The 24,397-nt window shown below is 45.9% G+C and overlaps 1 protein-coding gene across 2 annotated transcripts in view; it reads left to right on the forward strand.

Moving 5' to 3' along the window:
- Positions 1-24,397, forward strand: part of RHBDF1 (rhomboid 5 homolog 1) — a 45,739-nt gene that overhangs the window by 13,229 nt on the left and 8,113 nt on the right. For both annotated transcript variants that reach the window (XM_072602294.1, XM_072602285.1), the window contains exons 2-8: positions 14,999-15,192; positions 15,487-15,617; positions 18,641-18,854; positions 21,521-21,727; positions 22,015-22,137; positions 22,418-22,578; positions 23,738-23,995. In XM_072602294.1, coding sequence (XP_072458395.1) covers positions 15,025-15,192; positions 15,487-15,617; positions 18,641-18,854; positions 21,521-21,727; positions 22,015-22,137; positions 22,418-22,578; positions 23,738-23,995 — 1,262 coding nt within the window. In that variant the 5' untranslated portion in view covers positions 14,999-15,024. The remainder of the gene's footprint in view (positions 1-14,998; positions 15,193-15,486; positions 15,618-18,640; positions 18,855-21,520; positions 21,728-22,014; positions 22,138-22,417; positions 22,579-23,737; positions 23,996-24,397) is intronic.

Genomic DNA, 24,397 nt, shown 5'->3' on the forward strand with positions numbered 1-24,397 from the left:
TGGTACTTGAGTCTTGAAGGAGATGAGGGATTCGCTGACATGGGAGATGAAGAGAGCATTCTGGGAATTGGGGATAGCTGGGCAAAGCCATGGAGAGGGGAGATGAGTGCCATGTGACTAACAGCAAGGAGACTCATACTAATACTAATGGCTTTCTCCCCACCTCCTACTTAGGGGCCATTTCTGGCTGCCTGGATGCCTCCCCAACTCAGTGATCAGAGGACTCTAGTTATAGTGATAAATATTCACAGGGATGCTCCATATTCATGAGGGTAACTAGGTGGCAAGTGGATGGAACACCAGGTCTGGAGTCAGGAAGATCTGAGAGCCCATCTAGCCTTAGGCACTTCTAGCTCTGTGACCTCTGTTTGCCTCAGTTTCCTCATTTGTAAAATGTGTATAATATATAATATTGCATATATATATATACACACATATATAAAATGTAAACCCTCCCAGGGTTATTGTGAAGATCACGAGATAATAATTGTAAAGTGCTTAGCGCAGTCCTTGGCACATAGTAAGCATTTATATAAATGTCAGTTATATAAAGGTTAGTTTTATTATTGAAATCCTCTGTCATTATTAGGTTAGGTAAGTTTTATTTCTCATCTAGAGAAAAGGGAAGTCGCAGAATTTCAGAAACCTATTTCCTATCCAGCAGACTCCTCAAGGTCAGTTTTCAGGACAGATAACTCTGAAGCTGAGCAGAGCTTGGATCCTGTGCCCTACTCCAGGTTCGTGCCTTTTGGTGGGATGAATGTTTCATCTCCCAAGGAAGAAACCATGTGGGGTGATTGGGTTAAGACTTTGCTTACAACAAACCTGTGAGGTAGATTTGTGTGAGTGGTACCTTAATCTTACAAGTGTGGTAGATAAGGCAAAGGAGAGGAGGTTTGCGTGACTCACCTGAGATTACATGGCCTATAATTATCAGAATTGGAACTTGAAATCAATGTCTTCCAGTTCTGAAGTTGATATTCTTTTCACTTCAAAAATGAAAGGATGGACAGGCAGCTTACAGACAGCTTAACTGTTGGACTAGACAAGATGGCTGACAAAAGTTCCTTTCAGCTCTGAACCTGTGCTCCTGAATTCTATAGCTTTGTCATGCTAGGATTGTATGTCTGAGAACCATAAGCTGTTGTTGGAGGGGTGGAGTTGGAAATGGTGGCCATCAGCCTGGGATTCCAGGTCACTCATTGATAAGAAGTTAGCCCTCTCACCCAAAGGTTACAGACTACTTGCAAAGAGGAGGAATTGGATGAGTGAAATGGTTGTGTTAGATAACGTCATGGGGTATTTTAGAGGCTGGACAACTAAGTCGCACAGTGGATAGAGCCTTGGCCCCAGAATCAGAAAGACTCTTCTTGAGTATAGATCTGGCTTGGGCAGTCAGTTCACTCCATTTGTCTCAGTTTCCTCATCTGTAAAATGAACTGAAGAAGGAAATGGCAAACCACTCTAGGATCTTTGCTGAGAAAACTCCAAATGGGGTCATGAAGAGTCAGAAATAACTGAACAACAGCAGTTTTTAGATCCAGATGAAATGTCCAGACTCTTTGTAAGTTGGAATACTAATTTCTTATCCTTGGTGCCTTTACTTTGATAGTAAATGCATTTTCTTTGTGCATTGCGTTTTGTGGGACTGTGAAATGTAGCATGCTAGTGCTGAAAGGGATTTTAGAGGTGCTTGGATATAGACCTGTATAGAGAGCTGGAAGAGACTTAACTGAGGACTCATCTGACCCTTTCATTTCTTGGCTAAGGGAGGAGGTGCAGAGAAGGGAAGCTGCTTGCCTGAAGTCACACAACACATTTGTATCAGACCTAGAACTGAGAGATACAAGTAAGGCTCGCTCCTCAGAGCTGTGGTACCATCATGCTTAGGGAGATTCAGTCTTTGTACTGCTGATGGTGGCTTCACTCCGCACAAACCCCAAGTGTGTGAACCTTTGGTCCTTTGGGATTGAGTAGGATTGCTATGGTGACAACCCTTCATCTAACCTAGCTCACAAAGGGCTGATCCAAGCTCATGCTGCTTGTTTGTGGGTGAATAATCCAACTCTTGGTGAATTTTGCTTCCCAGGGAGAGGAAGAGCTGACATCATGCTTGATCACCACAAGCCAGTTGTCCTCTGGCTGGGGTCACTTTTCCAATACCCTAAAAGTTAGAAGGATTGTGAGGTTCTGCTTTCATAGTGTATTTTCATACTGAAAAGATCAAGACCAAATGAGCTTTTATCTTTCCGCTTTATGGGAGGTTTCTGAACTCATTTTAGGATACCTGCCTTATGGTTTGACAGATGTATTATCCTAGTCAAACTCCCAGACTACTGTGGTTTTTTTCTTGGTGCCAGGAGTGAGAACCCCTTGGGATTCACCTTCTACTCACCTCCCAACAAAGTGAAAAAACGATCAGGTAGTACCTAGATGGCCTAGTGGGTGGAGTGCTGAACTTGGAGGAAGACCCAAGTTCAAGTCCTGCCTCAAACTCAAAACGCTTACTAACTGTATGACTCAGAGCAAGTAATTTGACTTCTGTGTATCAATTTACTCATCAGTAGAATGGAGTTGGACTCATTGGCCCCAAAGGTCCTTACCATCTCTAAACCTGTGATCTTGTGATCTAGGATCCCATTTAGTCCAAAGAGACAAGTTTAGACTCAACTTTGGGACAAACATCTTGACACTTAGAGCATTCCAGAAATTGAGCAGCTGCTTGGAGAAGTAGACAGTCCCCTCTTTTGGGAGGAGGTCAGACAGAGGCTGGATTACTTTTCTGTAGTAGGGATTCCTTTCATAGTGTAGATTCCAATTCTCAGATTTTGTAATTCTGTACTGCGTAGCTTCTAATTATGTGACTTAGCCAAGGCCAAACAGCCAGTAAGCTGATGGAGCCTAGGATTTCACTCTGGGCTTTTGCAGCTACTGAATCTGCAGATGTTGGAAGAAGGAAGGGCAGAGGGAATTGGTTGTTTCCTGAGATCACAGTCCAGGAAGAAGACCCTAAGTCTTGACTTGAAGCTGGTGTTTAGGGATAGGGCTTTGCATGTGACTCAATAAATATTTGTTGATTTGATTTAGTGAGTTGGAAGATAATCCTAAAATGAGTCTGGAGCCTCAGATACAGAGCATTGTTTCCCTATTCCTTCATTCTTGCTAAGTTCTGGGGAAAACAACCTAAGAACTTCAGTCATAGCCTGGTCACATCCATAGGGATGATAATAGGCACTGTCTCCCGGGATTGTTATGAGGATCAAATGGGTTGTTGTTATCCAGCCCCTTACTTCTGCCTGAGAGCATCCCCCTTGGGGAGACAGTGTAGGAGAGATAAGGGTGCTGGGAAACCTTTATGACCCTTGGATGGGATTGATTGCCGTGGGAGAGTCATGCTTAGTGGGAAGCATTGTGGGAAGAGCCACAGATTAAGGGCCAAGGAATTGGTGGTGGTTTTTTTCCTGGAGAAGAGAAGGTGGGAGATAAGGGGCATCCTTCAGTGAAGGGAGAGGAAGCTGAGGGGCTTCATATTCCCAGAGTAGCCAGTAAGAGTATCAAGACTGCAGAGATGGGGAAACTGAGCTAGGGCAGGCTGCTCATGCTGGTGAGGAAAAGGGGACTAGAACTTGCCTCCAATGCAGGATTTTGTTGCAGTAGGAGACTGTGGGTGGGAACTGGGCCTGAGTCCAGCCTCCTGCTGCTGCTCCTGCTCCCACTCACTGTTGATGCCAGGCTGAGGTATGGTGTAGGGCTACATGACTGACAGTCATCATAACTTTGCTATGCCATGCCCTGTACCCAGAAAGAGGTGTGTGTGTGTGTGTGTGTGTGTGTGTGTGTGTGTGTGTGTGTGTGTGTGTGTTAGTGAGACAAACTGAGAGACAGGAGGCAGAGAGAGACACTGTATGTGTGTGTCTGTGTGCAGGGTGATGGGAGGAGAAGAGTACGATTGGAAGGAGGAGGAGGAGGATGGAGTTTAAAGAGCTTGTTCTGCAGGTGCTCTGAGGAATTAGATGATGGGGAAATCTGGCAGATCTGGGGTGGTTAGACAGGGCATCTTGATAAAGGTGGTATGGGCTGCAGGCCTGGAAGACTGAGGAGGATTTGAATACAATAGAGGACAGGGTGGGGTGGGAATGGACTCCAGTGTCCTATTAGGGAGCAGAGAGTGCCTTCGGAGAGCTCAGGCTACGAGTTAGGCACTGAAGGAGATACAAAGTTTTGTTAAGACAATGATATCTGTTACATTGTATTACATGAGATATAAGCAATGTTGGTATGTGATAGTCTAGTTGGGGGAAACTTCGGAACCAACAGAGGAAAGCAGAGAAGGCTTCCTGGAGGTGGCATTTGTGGTAGTAATATAATTATGCTAGCCAACAGACATATTTATTTATTTATAGTTTTCTGCATTTACTTCTGTAAGCTTTTGAGGTTTGAAGTTTTCTCCACCTCCCTTTCCTCCCACCTCCCCAAGATAACATGGGATCTGTTATAGGCTCTACATATACATTCTTTTTTTAAATTAAAAAAAAAATTATTTATTTTTAATTTACAACCTTCAATTCCATAAGCTTTTGAGTTCCAAATTTCCTCCCTCTCCTTTCCTTCCAACCCCCCTCTGCTCCCCCTGAAGGCATGCCATCTGATATAAGCTCTACATATACATTCACACCAAACATTTTCACATTAGTCATAACATAGATTTTTACCGGGCAGATGGGAATTCAGTAGATGGAGTTGAGTGGGGATCCAGATGTAGGTAGGGTTCAGAGGTGGGAGAGGTAGGTCATGTATGGGGAATTTTCAAGTTGGGTGAACGTAGGGTGGGTAAAAGGATGGGAATTGATATGAGATCTGGCTGGAAAGGTAGGTAGAATTTAGGTGTTGGAAGTTCTTGAATAATGGGGTAAGTCAAGTCAAACTGATAAGCGTTTATTGAGCACCTTCTTTGTGGTGGGCTTGTGTGAAACACTGGGGCTACAAAGAAAGGCATAAAACAATCCTTACCCTCAAGGAGCTCACAGCCTAAGGGGGAAGACAGCGTGCAAACACCTGGGTCCAAATAAGGTATAGACAGGATAAATGAGATAATCTCAGAGGGAAGGCAGTAAAATTAAGGAAGGCTGGGAAAGACTTCTTGTAGAAGGTGGGATTTGAGGAGCCCGGAGATGGAGAGGAGGAGGGAGAGGGCAGCCGGGGAAATGGCAACCGGGGACATAACTTGGGAGGAACAGCAAAGAGGCCATTGCCGCTGGATAATGGAGTAAGAAGGAAGAGGAGGAGATGGGAGTGGGGTGTAAAAAGACTGGAAAGAGAGGAGGGGTTATGCTATGAAGGGCTCTAAAAGACCCTGTTTGATCATGGAAGTAATAGGGAACCACTGGAGTTGATTGAGTGGGGGAAGATTTTTGATCAGAAGTGTGACATGCTTAGAAATATGCAAAATAAAGAGTGGAGGTGGAAAGAACTAGAAGGCAATACCTTACTATAAGGGGGTGATAATAAAGGCTGCTAGCTAGCACCACTACCACTCCTACTATTATTACTTGACTTGATGTTTTACATACGTTCTCTCATTGGATTTTCACAACCCTACAGGGAGGTAGGAGCTATTAACACCCCCATTTAACAGATATGAAAACTGAGGCTTTGAAAGGTGATTTCTCCAGGGTCACCTTTCCACCAAGTGCTTGAGGCAAGATTTGAACTCAGATCTTCCTGACTCCACATCTAGTACTTCATTCACTATCTTCTAACAGTTTACTAAAGTTGTAGGACATAGTAGGAAGAGAGATGTTGAAAATGCAGCAAAAGTAGAATGTTAGTCTTGTTAATAATTGCTTATATGAGTATACCTTTTTATGGTTTTGGGGGTACTTTTCTTTATATCAGTAATAGTATTATTATCCCCATTTTATAGATGAAGAACTGAGGCCAGAGAGTAGAAGTGACTTCTCTATGACTTCATCAGTAAGTGGCAAATCTAAGACTCAAAATCCAGTGCTTTCTCTGGATCCTATGTCCCTGAGGTGAAGCCTCGGGGATATTTTTTTTAATGAACAAGAGCTGAAGCCAAGAGGGGCCAGGATGAGCTTTACTTCCTTCATTTTCTTTCCTTGCCTTCTTGGATGTGGGAATAGAGAGCCTTCCCAATTCAGGGAGACTTCCTGGCTACCAATAAGAGGACAGTGGGATTAGGTTGGGTCCAGATCAGGTTCAACTAGTGGAGATAACCTGCATAAGGTTCCTTAGAGCATTGGGTTCTTCAAGGCATCTTGGGCGGTACCCTTCCTGGCCTGGAGCTGCCTCTGCTTCCACCTGATTCTCAGCTCCCACCCCACTGAGGCCTCTGATGGCTGCCTTGTAACTGCTGACTTGTGATGTGGCAGTCGAAGCATAAGAATGGTTAGGTCAGATTGACTATATAAATAGGCATACTTGGATGGGTTTCTGTTGGGGGCATTTGTTCCACTGATACAATTCCGAGTCCTCCCATTAGTTAGGGGGAGGGGGAGAAGGTTCATAAAATACATGAAGAGACAAAAGCAAGGAAGATGAAACCACAATGAAATAGTTTCCCCATGTCTCTTGGTGTGGGTACAGAACTGGCCCTGGCCGGAGTGAGACAGGCAGGGATAGTAAGTAACAAAGGCACCAGGACAGGTGATGGAATAGCAAGGACAACGGGGGCTGGATGGAAGGGGAGTAACATAGAATGAGGATGAGAAAATAGGTTGGAACTGAGTTGGGTAGGGCCTTCTGAGTTAAACAGGATCCTTAGAAAGGATCGGACACTTAGTAGCTATGTCACCCTGGGTGAGTCACTTAACCTCAATTTCCTCCCTCCACAAAAAAAAGGTACTAGAAGTAGTGGAGAGCTTTAGGAAAATCAGTTTGGCAGCTTTGTGGAGGATGGTTTGGAGAAGGGAGAGACTGAAGGCAGGAAGACCAGATGGGAGGCAATTGTGATAGTCCAGAGGAGAGGTCATAAGGGTCTCCAGTAGTCAGGAGAATCTAGATCCAAGAGATATTATATTAGAGACAGAAATGACACAGTTTGGCAACTCATGGGATATGTGGGATCAGGGAGAATGAGGAGTCCAGGATCACATATTCAAATATACAGTTTATGCGTATATACAAATCATCTGGGGTGTAAAGAAAAGGGCAGTAGATTTGGAGCCCAGGTGACCTGGAGTCAGGAGACCTTTTTTAGTCCTGGGTTACTGCGTCTTTCCTTGTTTCAATTGACTCATCTGTAAAATAGAGATAATAATACTTTGAGGAAAGCACTATGGGAGTATGAGCTGTTATTATTTTCTTCCTGCCTCCCTCATGGCTGAATATCCTGGGTACATCCTGTGTACACCAAAAGCATTTATTAACTGTTCTTAAAAAAAAAAAAAATTAGAGATGCCTTTTTATATCAGTCATTTCAGGTTTACTGTCCCTTCCCCCACAACAACCCAATGATACATCCCTTCTAACAAAGAAAAACCATTAAGCACAACCTGGATTACTGTAGTAATTGCTGTAGTAATCCAGGGTCCCCAGCTCCAACTACTCTCTGTTACCAAACTGGAGGCTTTAGCTCTAGTTCCTCCCGAGGAGTCTGGGAATCCTTAGATTGTGTGAATTAGGGTTCCTGTAATTAAGTCTCTGATCCATGCTGTTCCACCAACATTGATTGATCTCAATCCCCGTAGAAGAGTTGAATATGCATCTCTCCCCCTCTTTGAAGTAAGGAGGTGGGGGACTACAGAAGGGGAACCTTACATACACTGTCTGATGAGGACTTTGTGTTGATCTGTTTTGCTTAACAGGTTTTTTTTGTTTTGCTTTTTGTTTGTTTGGTTACACGTAAATGCCTGAGGGCTTGGATGGAGTTCTTATCCAGAGTCTCCCACTCATGAATAGGTTGATAACTAGGAATAGAAGTCTGATATAAATGATATAAAATTACCATACTGGAAGGGAGCCAGGGAGACCTGTGTTCACCTTAAGTTGGAAGCTTAACTAGCTGTTTGACCTTGAATGAGGGCACTTCTTTGTTAGAATTATGATTATTTTTGTTGAAGAGGGAATAAAGTTGGTTGGTGCATTTTTAGGCAGCGTATGCCTACGTTCCTGAGCTGGTCCAGTTGGTGACCTTATGAACCAGAGCTCTGTAATCCCAGTCAGTTAAGTAATTACACCTCTCTGAGCTTTAGTTACCCAAATAGCAATAAAACTCAAGGTTTCTATAAAAAAAGTGCCTTATAAATCTCTAAAGACTGGAGAAATGGGAGTGGCTTTTCATCATTCCGTGAGGGTGTTGAAGTATCCCTCTCCTCAGACGTTCTGAGATTCTGTGATAGGATGACTAGGTAGCATCCCCTTAACAGATGCCTGCCCAGAAAAGGTCACTAGATTTGGAGTCAGACAACCTGGATTTGAATCATGAATTTTCTACTCCCTGTTCATGTGATTTTGGCCAATTCATTTCATCTTGCTGAACTTTTCTCGTCAATAAAATAAGGAAGTTGGATTAGATGGGTTTTTTCCTAAATTTTTTTTATTAACCTCTTTGTTTTTAATATCTCTTTATTTCCCAATATAACATTCCTTTCTTTCCCTCTCATTGAGCTATCCTTCAAAAAAAGAATATAAACCCCATAATTAATCATCACAGCAGCCAAGTCTGACATAATATACAATGTCCTGCATCCATGGTCTTTCCCCTCTGCCAAGAGGAGAAGGAAGTACATTCTCATCTCTTTAAGATTGACCTTTGTAATTTCCACAGAATTTAGATTGTTTGGTCATATGTGTCTGTTGTTCTCCTGGGTCTTTGCGCTTCACTTTGCATCAGTTCATATAAGCTCTCTTGTGCTTCTTGAAATTCATCCAATTCGTTGTTTCTTACATTCAGTAACATTTCATCATGTTCATGTACCAGAATTTGTTCAGCCCTTGCAATAGATGGCCGTCTACTTTGTTTTCGCTTCTTTGCTATGGCAAAAAGTGCTTCCATGAATATTTTGGTGCATTTCTTTTTGTCATAGAATCACCTTCTGCTGTATGCCTAGCAGTCATAGTCAAAGCATAGTCATAGCAGTCTAGGTCAAAAGGATATTTGAGTGACTTTCTTAGCACAATTCCAAGTTGCTTTCCAGAATGGTTGGAGCAATTTAAAGGTCCCACAGCTTGCTTATCTTTCCACAACCCTTCCCCATTGACTTAACATCTTTGCAGTTTGCTGGGTTTGAGTTGAGATCGCAGAGATGTTTTGATTTGCATTTCTTTGGTTATTAGTGATTTAGAGGAATTTTTTGTGTAGTTGTTAATAGATCACGGTTTTGAAAAAAGTTTTCATATATTTCCATAATTGACCACCTCCCTTCATGTCTTAGTCATGTTAATTTTATTTGTCAAGCTTTTTTTTTAAATTCAGTTTGACTTTCAGTTCCACATTCTCTCCCTCTTCTCTCCTTCCCCCTCCCCCACTCTTTGAGAAGGCTAGAAAAACAAAGCCCATTACAAATATGTATCATAAAAGCCTTTTAACTTGTAATCAAAATTGCTTATTTTCTCTTTTGTGTTTGATTCTGTCTTTTGCTTGGCAGGTCTATCCCTAGTCATTGTTGTAAAGTGTACTTGATCTACTGTTTTTCTTCCATTTTTTTTTTCTGGTATGAGTTTAATGTTTGAGTCATGTATCCTTTTTTGAGATTACTGTGATATGGTATTAGATGTTGCTCTAAACCTAATTACTGCCATATTGCTTTCTGATTAGATAATTTTTAAAAGTTCTACTTCTAGCCCTTTCTAGTTCTAAATCAATGATCCCATGAAGATAACCTATTTCTCAGGCTCCTTCAGGGATGCCTGTCCCTCTGTCACCTCCCTAGCCATTTCCCTGCTTCAGTCAGTAGATGTGTAGACCTCAGCTGGTCAAGATGGTGACCAAATGTACTGGTAAGAGACTGCTGTAGGGCTGAAGAGACCCAAGATGGGGACCAGACCAGTCCTAGGCTCACCCTTTCACCCCACAAACTGTTTCATGAATGCATTTGTCAGGACGGACTACTCAAGAGAAACAGAAACCATATGCTGCCAAGCCAGGGCAGGTCAGGAATTGACTTGCCAAGGGCTGCATATGTGACCTTCCTCCTAGTGAGAGGATCACTGGGTCAGATCAGTCAAAACCTGGGGCTCCAGAACATCATAATAGACCAACCACATTATACATTATAACATCACAAGACTTTATTGGCGAGATTTGTTTTTGATGCCTTGTGGTCCATAGAAACAGTTCAGGAGCTGGACTCAAGAGACCTGAGTCCAAATCTAGCCTCAGATTCTTAATTAACTGTGTGACCCTGAGCAAATCACTTAACCTCTCTTTGCCTCAGTTTTCTCAACTGTAAAATGGGAACGATAATAGCACCCAGGATTGTTATGAGGAATAGATGAGGTAATATTTGTAAAGGCTTAGTTAGCATAGTACCTGCCATGTAGTAGGCACTTAATGAATACTTCTTTCATTCCTACTTGGAGTCAGGAAGACCTGAGTTTGAATCCTGCCTGGGACACACTTTCTAGCTATGTAGACTGCAGTAAATCACAACCTTCCTTAGTTTTAATTTCCTTAGGGTTGTTGTGGTTCAAAGGAGATAAAATGTTAAGGACTTTGCAAACCTTTAGGCAATCTGTAAGTAGTATTATTATCTTCACTACGTACTCCGTGTGGGTCTTTAGGGTGAGAATCCTGGCATTTTGTAAGCCCTAGTGTAGAAATGTGAGCGGCTGTTATTGTTACGATGTCATTTTTGAAAAGAAAAGTATCTCCCTCTTCTTTTCTCTCTCCCTCTCTCCCCTTCCCCTCTCTTTGTCTCGCTTTCCCCATCCCTCTTCTCTCCCTCCCTCTCTTTTTTCCATTCCTGTCCCTATTCCTATCTGTCTGATACTGCACAGTTAGTTGGGGGCTGCCATGTGTGTACAGGGTGTGCCTGGATTCCCAAGGCCCCTAGCACAGTTGGCCTTGTGGGTGTGGAGAATCTTGATGTTCCTTCCCCCAAATATGAGCTCTGCTCTGAACTGAGAATATGCTGGGGTGGGGTAGGGGAGTAAAGTCCAGGACATTCCCTCATTCTCAGAACCCATAGGAGAAAGGGTGAAGGGGCTTGGGAGAAGGATAAGATAAGGGGACAGATCCTGGACCCCTAACTGTGCTAGGGGTTACATGGAGAGGCCAGACACAAAGGAAAGGGGATCTTGCAGAAATGCAGCCCTCAGCAGGCCTGGAGGCAGACAGATAGACAGACATGGAGGAATTGGACAGTTGGTCATTTGAGCCATCTTCCCTGAGTGACCTTACACACCCTGCTTACTCACTGATGTCCAACCTCATTCTTGGTTTGCCAGAGGTCTAGGGGAATGGAAGGAGGAGAATGCCAGTCCCTCCCTCTTTCCCCTTCCAGCCCAGGAAATAAATCCATGGATGGTTAGAGGTCATCTAACCCATTGCCTTCATCCTGCTTTCAGAGATTCAGAGATGGAAAGTAATTACACCGGGTCACATAGCGAATCAGCCAGAGTTAGGACTTGAACCCATGTCTTCTCTCTTTAATTTTAGTGTTCTTTTCCATTCTGCCCTATATACAGCTTCAGCCTCATTAGTGGGTAGAACCCTATGGATCAGGGAGATCTAAGTTGGTAATCCGTAGTCAGAGATTCTCCTGGAGGAGAGGGGAATCTAAAATCAAAATGGCCAATATGGGGTTGGGGCCATGACTAGGTGTGACCAGAATGAGTGGTGGTAAAACCTTAGAACTATAGGGGAGCTTTTGAGATCTGGTCTGATCTCATTTTTATCAGGAGAAACTGGGACCTAGAGAGGGTGAGTGACTGGCCCAAGGAAACATAACTCCTCAGTGGTAGGGCTGAGGCTAGAACCCAACACCAGAGTCAGCAGCACTGGCACCAGAAGGATTTCCTCTGAATGATACAGGGCTAGCAACCTCTGAGAACACAAGCAGTGAGGGTCCCTAGGGGTGTCCAGTGGTGTGGAGTCCCCTATGATTCGTTCCCCTTTTAGCAGATTTCCAGGGGGTTCAGGGAGGAAGTGCTGAGGCTGGGGTATACCCTAGTCTTCCCAGGCAGAAAATGAGTTCATCAGACTGCTTGAGTTGCTACTAGCTCTAACCTTCAGTGATTTTTTTTAGAACCTTTGACTTCTCTGAGTGAGACCCTTCTCTTCCTCTACTTCTTTCCCTTTTCCTTCCTCTCTTTGCTTCCTTTCCCAATTTTCATTTCCTTCCTTCCTTCCTTGGCCTTAAAATGAAACCATGTGGTCCAGGACAGGGCATTAATTAAAGGTAATCCTAACTTGATTACAGCCCCATAAGGTGTTCTCAATTCTGTGTCTGAGAGCTGGCCAGAGTCTGTCTCTCTGTTTGTCCTGTCTCTGTCTCTATCTCTCTCTGTGCCTCCTGGCTTTTTGGTGACTTGGGATGAGGCTTCAGGAGAAGAGAGGTGGAGGGTGCTCCCTCATTCAGCCCTTCTGGTAGCTGACCTCTTGTTTAGTTTGCATTTCTGTGGTATGGGTCCCCTGATTCCCTCTTGTTCTGATTAGACAGCACTGAGATGGTTTGGCCAAGGATGCAAATTTACCTGAGAAGTTTGCTGTCAATATCAGTGAACAAATATAAGAATGTTTTCAATTTCATTTTTTTCAGTTCATGAAAATATAACTTTCCCTCCCCCACTATTGAAAAAAAAATGCTTGTAACAAATATGCAAAATCAGGCAAGACAGTTCCCCCACATTGGCCATGTCTCAGTCTGAAGTCTGTCACCTCCCTGTCGGGATCTGGGTGGCTTGTTTCATCCTGAGTATTCTGGAACTCTGGTCATTGAATTGATTGGAGTTCTTGAGTCTTTCAAAGTTACAGGAAATGTAGATTGAGGATCTACTATGGAATTTGGCCTTTAGTATGGAAAACATCATAAGTGGGAGATCGAACCTGTTCATTTTATGGATTAGTTTGGAGGAGGTGATGATTTGGGCCTAGAGTAACAGTAATAACTTAGGTAATTTACATACCATTTTAATATTTGCAGAGCACTTTACATAAATTATCTCATTTGATGCTCATAATAGTTATATGAGGTAGACACTAAATATCTTCCTCATTTTACAGCTGAGGAAATTGAGGCTTGGGTTAAGTGCCTTGCCCATGGTCACATGTGTAGCAAGTGTCAGAAGTGAAATTTGCACTCACTCCACCTCAGTGGTGGAAGGGAAGGAATTCGCAGACTTGTCAGAGGATTATGGAATCTGAACTGGGCTTTGAAGAATATGGATGCTAACTTGTTTGGGATTTGTCATCCAGGGATTTATTTATCTGGACCTTTATAGAACCTCTTTACAGTCTGGGCTGTGGCCCCTGTCAGGTACTTTCAGGAGCTCAGCCAGTCTGGACAGCTGTTATGTATTCTGAAGCTGCTGGCTTCCTGCTCTAAATACCTATTGGGCTTTAGAATTCAGCAATGTGGTGCCTGACTGTGTTCTCTAGGCCTGGATACACTGGGCTTCTAGCTTCTGTCTGATAGTTCTAAAAAAATATTTTTGGCCTTGTTGAGGGCAGGGACAGAACGGGACTCCCAGAGAAGCAGGGGCACTGTGGCTTCATACAATGAGGCCTTGACTGGATATAGGAGACCTGGGTTCTAGCTCTGACTCCCCTACATTCTAGCTGTGGGACCATGGATGAGATATTTTACCCTCTTCAGATCTCAGCTTTCTCTTCTCTAAAAATAAGGCATGAGTCTAGGTGGTCTTTGTGGTCCTCTCCTGCTGTAAGATTCTGTTGTTTTTTGGCTCCATCCCCAGTGGGGTCAGGGACCCTGGAAGAGCTGAGCATCCCCCGCATTCATGTTTCAATCTCCTCTCTCTCCCTGCTTAACACCCTCCTTGCACGGATTGTCAAAGGGCTCTTTGTCCTGTGAGCTCAGCCCTTCATATGTCTGACCCCTTTCCCTCCAAGGCTATGAAACCTTCCTGCCCTGGCTGAGTTTCCACAGCTAATAGACAGGGAGGGGCCCTGCTGTGGGCTTAGGAGTATGTGTTTGTCGGGGAAGAGTGGGGAGAGAAGGGGGTGGTATATGAGGAGCTTGGCTGGGGTTCAGCCAGAGGGACTTCTCTCTGAAGGGTGAATGGGAATGAGTCTCACGCCACCCGGCGCACGGATGCTTCAGTATTGCCAGGCGTATGCTGAGTGAGTGCTTTTCTACAGTAGCAAGGTGTATACCACAGGGAAGGGAAGTCATTTCTGTCATTGTCTTAGGTAAATTGCTGCCTTTCTCTGTTCCTCGGTCTCCCCAAATGTAAACAAAGGGATTGGGACTGTGCTTTCCAGGCTCCCTTCCTGCCAGCTATTTTGTTTCTTTGCTCAAAGGATGCTTTTAGCTCTGATGGTCTAACATACTCTGTATTCCGAAGTCTTCCAGGTTTAACCTTCTATGGTTTTCTGCCAGCCTCGGGACAAGGCCAGTAGGTTTAAGAGGATCTGGGTCTATGCTCTGTCCATAGCCACCAGGAATCTGCTTTGGGAATCTTTGATACTAGAAACTTTCTTTGTCCTGTTCCTAGTCACTGCTTGCAAAATTTCTTAGGACCTGGCTCCCTCTGGTGGTTCTTAGGGAATATGTAGCTAAGTTGAAGTGGCCCTGGGGCCAGAGGGGCATGCATGCCAGGGCATTTTGCCAGATAAATGGGATGGGATAAGAGAGATTCCTTTTATGTCTCTCTGTTTTCTTAGCCCATCTCCGTAACCTCTCTCATACTAGTTGTTGTGGGATCTGGGAAAAAGCTGGTTCTTGCCCTTGGGAATCCATCCATCAGGAGCACCAGCTGAAGAGAGTGGAGGGGTCTGTCCCTCTGTACACATCATATTATCATTGAAAAGCCCTAGAGCCAGGCTTCTGTCTCCATTACCTCTCTCTGTGCCTAGGCCCGCCTGCCGCCTGAGCTGGGACAATGACTGAGGCTCGGAGGGACAGCTCTAGCAGCTTACAGCGAAAGAAGCCACCATGGCTCAAACTGGACATCCCAGCTTCGACCCCGGCCCCAGCTTCGGTCCCAGCCCCAGCCCCAGCCCCAGCCCCGGCCCCAGCCTCAGCAGTTGAGGAGCCCATCTTTGTGCCGGTAAGAACTCTTTGGGGACCTTTCAGGTGTGGGGCAGAAGAGTCTGCTCTTTCCCTCAGAGATCCAGTTACCAGCCAAACCAAGTCCCTCTAAATCCTGGGCACAAACAGGGGAATACAGAGCCTTGCTGTGGGGATCCAAGGGAGGTGGTTCATCTTGTCTCATCTCATCTCCTTGATTCCCTTGAACTTTCCAAGAACTATGAGTAAAAGGAGGTATAGAAATGACTGGGAGCATGTTGAGTGGGAGTACAGTGGTAACCTTCACCCTCCTTACTTCCCCTCTTTCCAATAGCCTCTGAAGCGCCAGGCCTTTCTTCGGAGTATCAGCATGCCAGCTGAAAGTGCCCGAGTACCATCCCCCCATGAACCAACCCGGCGCCCAGCCTTGCAAAGACAGACGTCCATCACCCAGACCATACGCAGGTAATGGTCTCTTGTTCCCAGGGCCCCTGAGAACTGCAGCTTGGATTCCCATACACGAGGTCATTCAGCCTCTCTGACTAGAAGTTTTAGAGTCCAAGGACTGGATTCTAATGCTGCTTCTTCTGCTGGCCGTGTGCACTGGAAAGGTCCCATTCCAGAGAAGGGAAGTTAACTCTCCAGTCCCTTCCAGCTGCTCTTCCAGGAATGGGAAACTTCCCAATAACTTCTGATCTGCTTGGAATCCTGGCTGGGACTTGGTCATGGGCCCTGTGTGCTACATGTGCATTCACAAAGCCTGGGTAGGGTGGAGGGAGGATGGGCAGTGGCCAGCAGTTAGAAAAAGGAACAAGGGTTTGCAGGAGAATTAGGGTAGGGGGAAGGGGATAGAAGGGGAAAGAGGGCATCTGTTGGCAGGCACAGAGAGCCCATTCCTGGGAGACACAGGCAGTGGGAACCCACTGGCTTCCCTTGTTGTCTTGGGAGAGGGGAATGTATGTAAAGGGAAACAGGGGCCCAGGGTCAGGATCTTTCTGTATCTGTGCCTTGGCCAGCAGGAGGAGTTATCAGGGTGTGTCAGCCTTCCAGGAGGGTGGGAGCTTGGTGCTTGCCTTCCCATGGTGGCCAAACCTAGAGCAGGGTTCTTAAATTTGAATTTTTATTTAATATTTGGATAACTACTTAATCTAATTGGTTTTCTTTGTCATCCTTTGTATTTTAGTTAGTGCCTTTAAAAACATTATTCAAAACAAACATTATTTTTTCGAAGGAGTCTTCCCTAGATTGTCAAAAGATTATTTATACACAAAAAGTTGAGAATTTCTGCTCTAGAAGATAGTGGAACGAAGCCAACCCTCCTGAGCACACTATTGCCGCTTGGCAGCAATTCCAAGTTTACTGTCTTGTTCTGTTTTTACCTGAATCTGAATCTTGGGGGTTTTGTAATTTGACAGCCAATCAGCCTTGCAAAATGTCCTCCCTGGCTGCAGTTGGCTCAGATCTCAGAGACCCAGATTCCCACGAGGCCGGTCAGGGATCCCCTTTTACCATAGGCTGCTAAGTAGATGTGAGGAGTAGGGTCTGGGAGACACAGGGACCCCTCTCCTACCTGGAGACATGCCTTGGGCTCTCTATACCTTCCCTTTAGGGGCTGTCTGCTCTCCTTTTCCCTCTGTGTCTCCAGAATGCCACCTGTTTCTATTCCGCACCTTCCTTTCCTCCTCTCCCTTTTGCCAGCACTTTCTGTCTGTCTCATGTGCTGTCCTCTCTCCATTTCTTCCCACCCCCTGCTAACAGCTTCCTGGGCCTCTCGTGGCCACTGATGTAGTTTTTTCCTGTCTCGCTCTCAGTCTCTCACTTCTCCCCTATGTCTTCCAGCTCTGGGTCTTTTTGTTTCTCCTCCAGTTCATTCTTCTCTTTTCTCCCTCTCCCTCTCCCCCCCTTCTTCTCTGTTTATCTTTCACCTGCATCTTTGTCCTACTCCCTCATTCCCATCCCTCCCAAGTAGCAGCCGACAGGTTCACTTTGAACGAATCCACACCCTGCCCATCCTCGGCCACCAGGCCTCCCGCCGGCCCCTACGAAAGCGCCAGTCGCTCTCTCGCTCCCTGCTCAGGTATCTGGAGGGAGGGCAAGTGGGTGCATGTGTGTGTGTGTGTGTGTGTGTGTGTGTGTGTGTGTGTATGCGTGTGTGTGTATGTGTGTGTGTGTATGTGTGCGTGTTTGAACTTTGCACTCACATTGTACTATCTTGGCCCCTTGCACGTGTGTATGTGTGTGTGTGTAAGTGTGTGGTGTGTAGACTTTTTGTAGGAGCCAGTGTAACCTGCTGGGCACATGGACGGAAACCTTGATGATGCTGAGCAGGCTGTGGGAGCCCAGGGATGGCCACTGCTTTGCATGCTGCTTTCATACCACTTGCATGTTGATCAGTGAATGTCTGAATGCACCAAAGTCCCTTGTCCTCGGCCCCGTTCTTTTCTCTGTTGTCTTCATTCTAAAGGCTTTGTAAGTATCTTCAGTTCTTCTGTGTTTAGTAGGGCTGCTCTTGCCTAGAGATTTGCCCATTTGAGCGTCTGGTGCCAGGGCTTCCATGCAATAAGCAGATGCCTAGTAGGAAGTGGCCTCCCTGCCCTGAGTGGCAGGGGACCTGGGTTCTGATCCTGGCTCTTTCTGTAACTCTCTGTGTGACCCTGGGCAAGCACTTTAATCTCTCAGAGTTACTCTTTCCTTTCTGTCAAATGGTTATTGATTATTCTTGACTACCTTACTTCAGGACTATGGTAAGGATCAAATTAAATAAAGAATGGAAAGAGAATTTTAAAACCTGCTGTACAAATGCCAGGGATTAGTTTTCTGCCCTGAGTGATGGCTAATCCCAGTGCATTTACTGTGGGTAAGTGGGGAAAGACTCTGGGAACATCTGGCAGTTTGTCCATAGGCATGCAGTGGGTCAGGGTGCCATGAGGCCTGGCACTAGGTTTCTGTCCACAGGGCTGTCCAGCTTCTTGGCAGTGTCTTTTCTCTCCCCCTGACCAGGAGTAAGTGGAGAGAAAGGTGAAAGACTGAGGAGCTCATGGTTCCTCCCCATAGCCTAGGCAGTGGTGGAGGAGGAATATTAGTGCTGTGTTGGAGAGATGAGCCAGACTGGTTACACTTGGATTTCCCCAGGCTGCCAAAACTGGGAGGAGGAATACCAGATGATTCTTACTTGATGCAGAGAAAGCTGCAGTCAAATTAAAAGAAAGGGAACAAGGACTGGAGTTGGGATGGGAAGCCAGAGGGAAACATCATCCAGCTGTTAGAGGGAGGGGGGTGTGAGATGTGGGCCTGAGCCTTCTGGAAGGAGAGAAGTTTGTGGGATACAGTGTAAAACCAGGGGTCTGGGAAAGGAGAGCGGAGAAGAATGGACTGTGCATTGGGATGGGTAGCGGAGTTTAAAGCCCCTAGTTTCTGGAAGGGGAGGGGTATCCCTTTCTCCCACTCTTCCTGTCTCAGGCTTGCTTTCCTTCTCACTCATCTTCCAGGGGCACAGCTGACTGGTTTGGGGTCAGCAAGGACAGTGACACCAACCAGAAATGGCAGCGCAAGAGCATTCGTCATTGCAGCCAGCGATACGGGAAGTTGAAGCCCCAAGTGATCCGGGAGATGGATCTCCCAAGCCAGGACAACATCTCTCTCACCAGCACAGAGACTCCTCCCCCTCTCTACGTAGGGCCTTGCCAGCTGGGCATGCAGAAGGTGAGAGCCCAGGGAGCAGGGGCAGGAAGGAATTCAGTGAACCTTACGGGGTTTGATATGGGGAATAACGTCTTAGAAATCATCCCATCCAATGAGCTGCTGTGGGTGACGATGGGTATTAGAGTAGGAGTCAAAGGGTTCTGAGGCTGTGTGACCTGGATCGTGTCACCCTTGTCTGAGGGCCTGTCTGAGCCTGAGCTCCCTTGTCTACCAAGTGGAGATGGTAAGACTTTGGGGAGCAGCAGAGAGTAAGGCATCTGGGGACATTCAAGTCCTGGTTCTAGTATTTACTGTTTCTTACTTCAAGGATATTAATGAAGATAAAAATTGGGTAATATACTTAAAGGATTTTGTAATTGGAAAAATGGTATGTAAACAAGAAATACTGTACATAACTTCACCCGGTGTGAGATTTTCCCCCACACCAGTGTGTCCCAACTGACTTTGATCCCTGGCAAATTTTTAACAATGTTCAAAGCTTTATGCTGTCAAAGGAAAGAAGAATACAAGTATTTATTAAGTGCATGCTATGTGTCAGGCGTTGTGCTAAGCACTTTACAAATGTTATCTCATTGGATCTTCATAACGACTCTAGGCGTTTTCTTTGTACAAATGAGGAAATTGAGGCAAACAGGTTTAAGTGATTCTCCCAGGGTGACACAGCCAATAAGTGTCTGGGGACCAGATTTGAACTTAGATTTTTTTGTCTCCAGACCTGGCACTCTGTTATCCTCTGAGCTATCCTGTTGTTTCCAAGTCAGGATTATATGGTAGTGAGCAAGTTTGTTGACTTAGGAGTTGGTAAGACTTGGGTTCAGATCCTAACTCTGTGTTGTTGTTGAGTTGTGTCCAACTCTTTGTGACCCCATGGACCGTCCTGTCCATGGGGTTTTCTTGGCAGAGGTACTTGAATGGTTTGCCATTTCCTTCTCATTTTACAGATAAGGAAACTGAGGCAAACAGGGTTCAGTGACTTGCCCAGGGTCACACAGCTAGTAAGTGTCTGAGGCTGATTTTGAACTTGTGTCCTCCTGACTCCAGGCCTAGTGCTCCACCCACTGAGCCACCCAGCTGCCCCCTAGCTCCATTAGCCCTGTGACATTTGACATGTTGTAAAATCTCTCAGAGATTTGATTTCTACCTCTGTAAAATAAGAGGATTCAGTTCAGTTCAATTCAGTATGCTCTCATTTAGTAGTTCCTGCTGCGTAGGCTCTATACTAAGTACAGAGGCTAAAAGGACAAAAGGGAATCTCCTTGCCCTCAAGCAGCTTACTTATCTTCTGCTTAGCCTGGATTATACTCTCTATGGGATCCTTAGGGCTTTAAATCCCGTTTCTAGGAAGAGTTCTTACTTCTTGAAACCTACACATTTTAAAGTCAACTTCTCTTTCTGTCTTGTCACGTCCTACTCCCTGAGCCTCACGGAAGAGGCCTAGAGAGTGGGGAAATCCGATGGGGAATTTTATTTATTTGAAAAGTGGTTTAAGGGATGAAACACTATTGCTCTACAGTGTCCCAACGTGACGGCGATGATGGCAGCCATTGTCATGCGTAGTGATAATCCCTTATGCTTTCATGCATATGCACATGTGTGCTATACATGTCAGCATCCATATAGGCATGCATGTGTATGCTCACATACACAGTATGTGTACATTTAGGTATACAGTGCTGCTTATCGACACATGACTATATGCATATGTGTAAACATACATGCTCACGTATATATCTATCTATTCACACACACATATACACACATTACTCTAACAGGAATGAGAGACTGGTATCCCACTGAACCCCAGAATGAGTTAGGATGTCTTGCCTGGAGCTGGGATCTGACCCAACCTGTTTTGCCCTGATGTTGGTGTGTTAGTCACCATCATAGCAAGAGTGAATTCCCTGTGTGTGCAGAACCTGGCAATGGGCACGGGGAGTGGGTGAGGGGAGGAGGAGAGAGAGCAGGGAGCAGGAGTAGTTCCTCCCCAGTCAGAACTCAATTGTGGTCGGTGAGGTTGGACATCCATAAGTAAAACTAGAGAATATACATGTAGAACAGAATGCCGACAAATACATGTTTAACCTAAGAATTACTGTGGTAATGGTAGTCCAACAGAGCTGCCTCAGGTAGGTAGGGAACTTGTCTTTGGGGGTCCCCAGTATGAGGCTAGACACCCAAGGGTGGAATTTGAAGGAGGACAGAGATTTTGGCTCAGTATAACAAAATAACTTCCTAACAGTTAAGAGGTATCTGAAAATTGAATGTTTTCAGGGCTGTGTGTCCTTTTGTTACAGGTCTCTTAACAGAGGTTGGAAAGCTACTTGTCAGTGTTCTTGTAGAAGAAGTTTTTGTTTTGGGGCAGGGGGTTGGACAGAATGACCTTTGAGGTCCTCTCCGGCTTCCCCTGCAGGACATAGTCTCACCCCATCCCTCACAATCACCTCCACTTTTTGGGAACTCCAAGGTCCCGGTCCTCTAACAAGGCCTTGGAGGCAACTAACAAGGCCTTGGAGGCAATGTGAAGACACTGAGACAACTGCTTCTCTATCCCCTGGGACAAGGACAGAAGAGTGTGTATGTGTGACCCTAACAACAGAGGATAGTTCCCTGCACCTCCCTCCCCGGCCCCTTCCCCCATCCCAACCAGGCCCTGTCTCTGGTTGCAGATCATCGACCCGCTGGCCCGAGGCCGGGCATTCCGCGTGGCGGATGACACGGATGGCTACAGCATCCCTCACACACCTATCACACCTGGGGCTACCTCCCTTTGCTCCTTCACTAGCTCCCGCTCCGGCTTCAATCGCCTGCCAAGGAGGCGGAAGAGGGAATCTGTCGCCAAGATGAGCTTCCGGGCAGCTGCAGCTCTCGTGAAGGTAAGCAGTGCTGGGACCTCACTGGGGAGCTACAGATGCATCAGGCCTTGGGGAAGGTCATATAAGTACTGTGTGTGTGTACTAAGAAGTCTTATGCTTGCACATATATACACATATGTAGGGAGAGGCACGAACACCTGTTCATTAAAATGTGCTTGTGTGTCTGTAGGCACATGCATGTGGACGTGGACGTCATGTGTGAAATGTCTTGAGAAGACATGAGGGCTCCCTTTGGGGCTGTTCCCTGGGTCCACAGAACTTCACCTCCTTCCCTCTCCTCCTCGCAGGGCCGGTCCATGAGGGAAAGCACCCTGCGCAGGGCCCAGAGACGAAGCTTCACACCTGCCAGCTTCCTAGAGGAAGATACTGTGGACTTCCCTGATGAACTGGACACATCCTTCTTTGCTCGGGTAAATGAAAAGCCACATTTGTCCCCAGATGCAGGGACTCTGAGTATGGCTTCCCTCTGTCTGCCCTGCCCCATCTTTTTGGGAGTTTATCTTTGCTTCTCCTGCTTCATCTCTAGTTCACCCAGAGGATCCCTTCTCCTGTTGCATCATAGCTCTGTCCCCTGCCCTCTTCCTCCTTGGTCTACCACTGGGTGTTCTCCCCCACGAGAGGCTTGTTCCCTGCAGCCCCTCCCTCGCTGTTCCTGTGATGAGCATCCTCCCCACAACCCCATTTGCTCAGGAAGGAGTCCTCCATGAGGAGCTGTCCACCTACCCAGATGAGGTGTTTGAATCACCTTCAGAAGCCGCGCTCAAAGAGTGGGAAGAGAAGCCGCCAGAGCAGGCTGACCTCACAGGGGGCGCCCTGGACAAGAGTGAGCTGGAAAGAAGCCATCTGATGCTGTGAGCTGCTCCCTCGCTGGGTGGACGGGTCTCTTGGGGGCAGGTGCCCCTGATCTTGGGGTGGGGTGGCAAGTCTTGGGGGGAGCTCACCCTCTGAATCTCCAAAGACTGAGCCACTTATCCTCTGATGGAGAACCCAGCAGGGGACAGTAAAAAAGAATCCTGGATTGGGTGTCAGGAGTCCTGGGTTCAATCCCTGAAGCTCTCTCTTAATGATGTATCCTTGAGCAAATCACTTCCCATCTCTCAACCTCATTGTCCTCCTCCTCCTTTCATTAAACAGATGAAGGCATATTTTTGCTTGATAAAAGGAATGAGAAGTTCTATCCAAAACTGACATGGATTTCCAGGAGAGAAGGGGTAGTAGTAGTGAGTTTTCTAGCACTAGGAATCTTCCAGTGAAAGCAGAATAACCATGTTGGAAGGAAACAAAGGGTAGAGAAGAGATTTCTTTTTGGACCAGATAACCTCTGAGAGCCTTTTAGCTTGGGGTTGCTACAGGAGTCATCTGTGTGCTCTCTCCTCTCCCTATGTTCCTGGCACATAGTAGTGCTTTTGTTGAGTTGTTTCAGTCCTGTCCAACTCTTCATGACCCTGTCTGGGGTTTTCTTGGTAGAGATACAGGAGTGGTTTGCCAGTTCCTTCTCTAGCTCATTTTACAGATGAGACACTAAGGTAAACAAGGTTAAGTGACTTGCCCATGGTGACACAGCTAGTAAGTGTCAGAGGCTGGATTTAAACTCATGAAGATGTGTCTTCCTCACTCCAGCCCCAGCCATCTAGCTATCCTAATACAAGTTTATTGATTTCTCCCTGAATCAGTCATATTCATAGATGAGCTTTCCAGGGAGCTTATTTAATGGTTATGTATGTATGTGTGTGTGTGTATGTATGTGTGTATGTATGTGTGTATATACACACATACATACACACATGCACACATGCATATATGTACACATATACCATATAACTTATTTTAAAATTTAACAATAACAATGAACAGTTATATATAATAACAGTTACATGTCATTTGCATGTACTAGTCTACTTCTACTCTTGGAGGTGGGGAAGGAGAAGGTGACCGAGCCTCTGGGTATCAGAGGATGGGCCTGGCTAGCTGAATCCCCATGCCTGAGCCTGGTTATTGTCTGTGTTTCAGACCTCTGGAGCGGGGGTGGCGGAAGCAGAAGGAGGGGGCAGCTGTAGCTCCCCAGCCCAAGGTGCGGCTGCGGCAGGAGGTGGTGAGTGTGGCGGGGCCACGTCGGGGTCAGCGCATCGCTGTGCCAGTCAGGAAGCTGTTTGCCAAAGAGAAGAGGCCCTATGGACTGGGCATGGTGGGTCGGCTCACCAATCGCACCTATCGGAAGCGCATAGACAGCTACGTTAAGCGGCAGATTGAGGACATGGATGACCACAGGTGGGGAGTGGCCAATGGGCATGGGGGCACAGATGCTGGGAGTCGGAGTGACCAGGAGTGTAGTGGATACCGAGGGGTGGAAGGAACAGGGTAATTAAGAGGCTAAGTCCTCTAAGCACACCCATAGAATGAAAATCTGGATTTGTGTGAAAGATCAATTTGGTACTAAGACTTCCATTAGTAATAATAATTGATCCTTATATATAGTGCCTTAAGATTTGAGAAATGCTTTATGTCCAGTGCCTTATTTCAACCTTATAGTAACTACTGAAGTGGGTATTATCTAGGTATTACTTATTCCCGTTTTACAGATGAGGAAACTGAGCCCCAGAGAGAGAAAGTGACTTACTCATGATCCATAGTTAGTGACAGAGCCAGGATTTGAACTCCACTCTGCCTGAT

This window comes from Notamacropus eugenii, chromosome 1 (genome assembly GCF_028372415.1).
Source record: "Notamacropus eugenii isolate mMacEug1 chromosome 1, mMacEug1.pri_v2, whole genome shotgun sequence".
NCBI lineage: Eukaryota > Metazoa > Chordata > Mammalia > Diprotodontia > Macropodidae > Notamacropus > Notamacropus eugenii.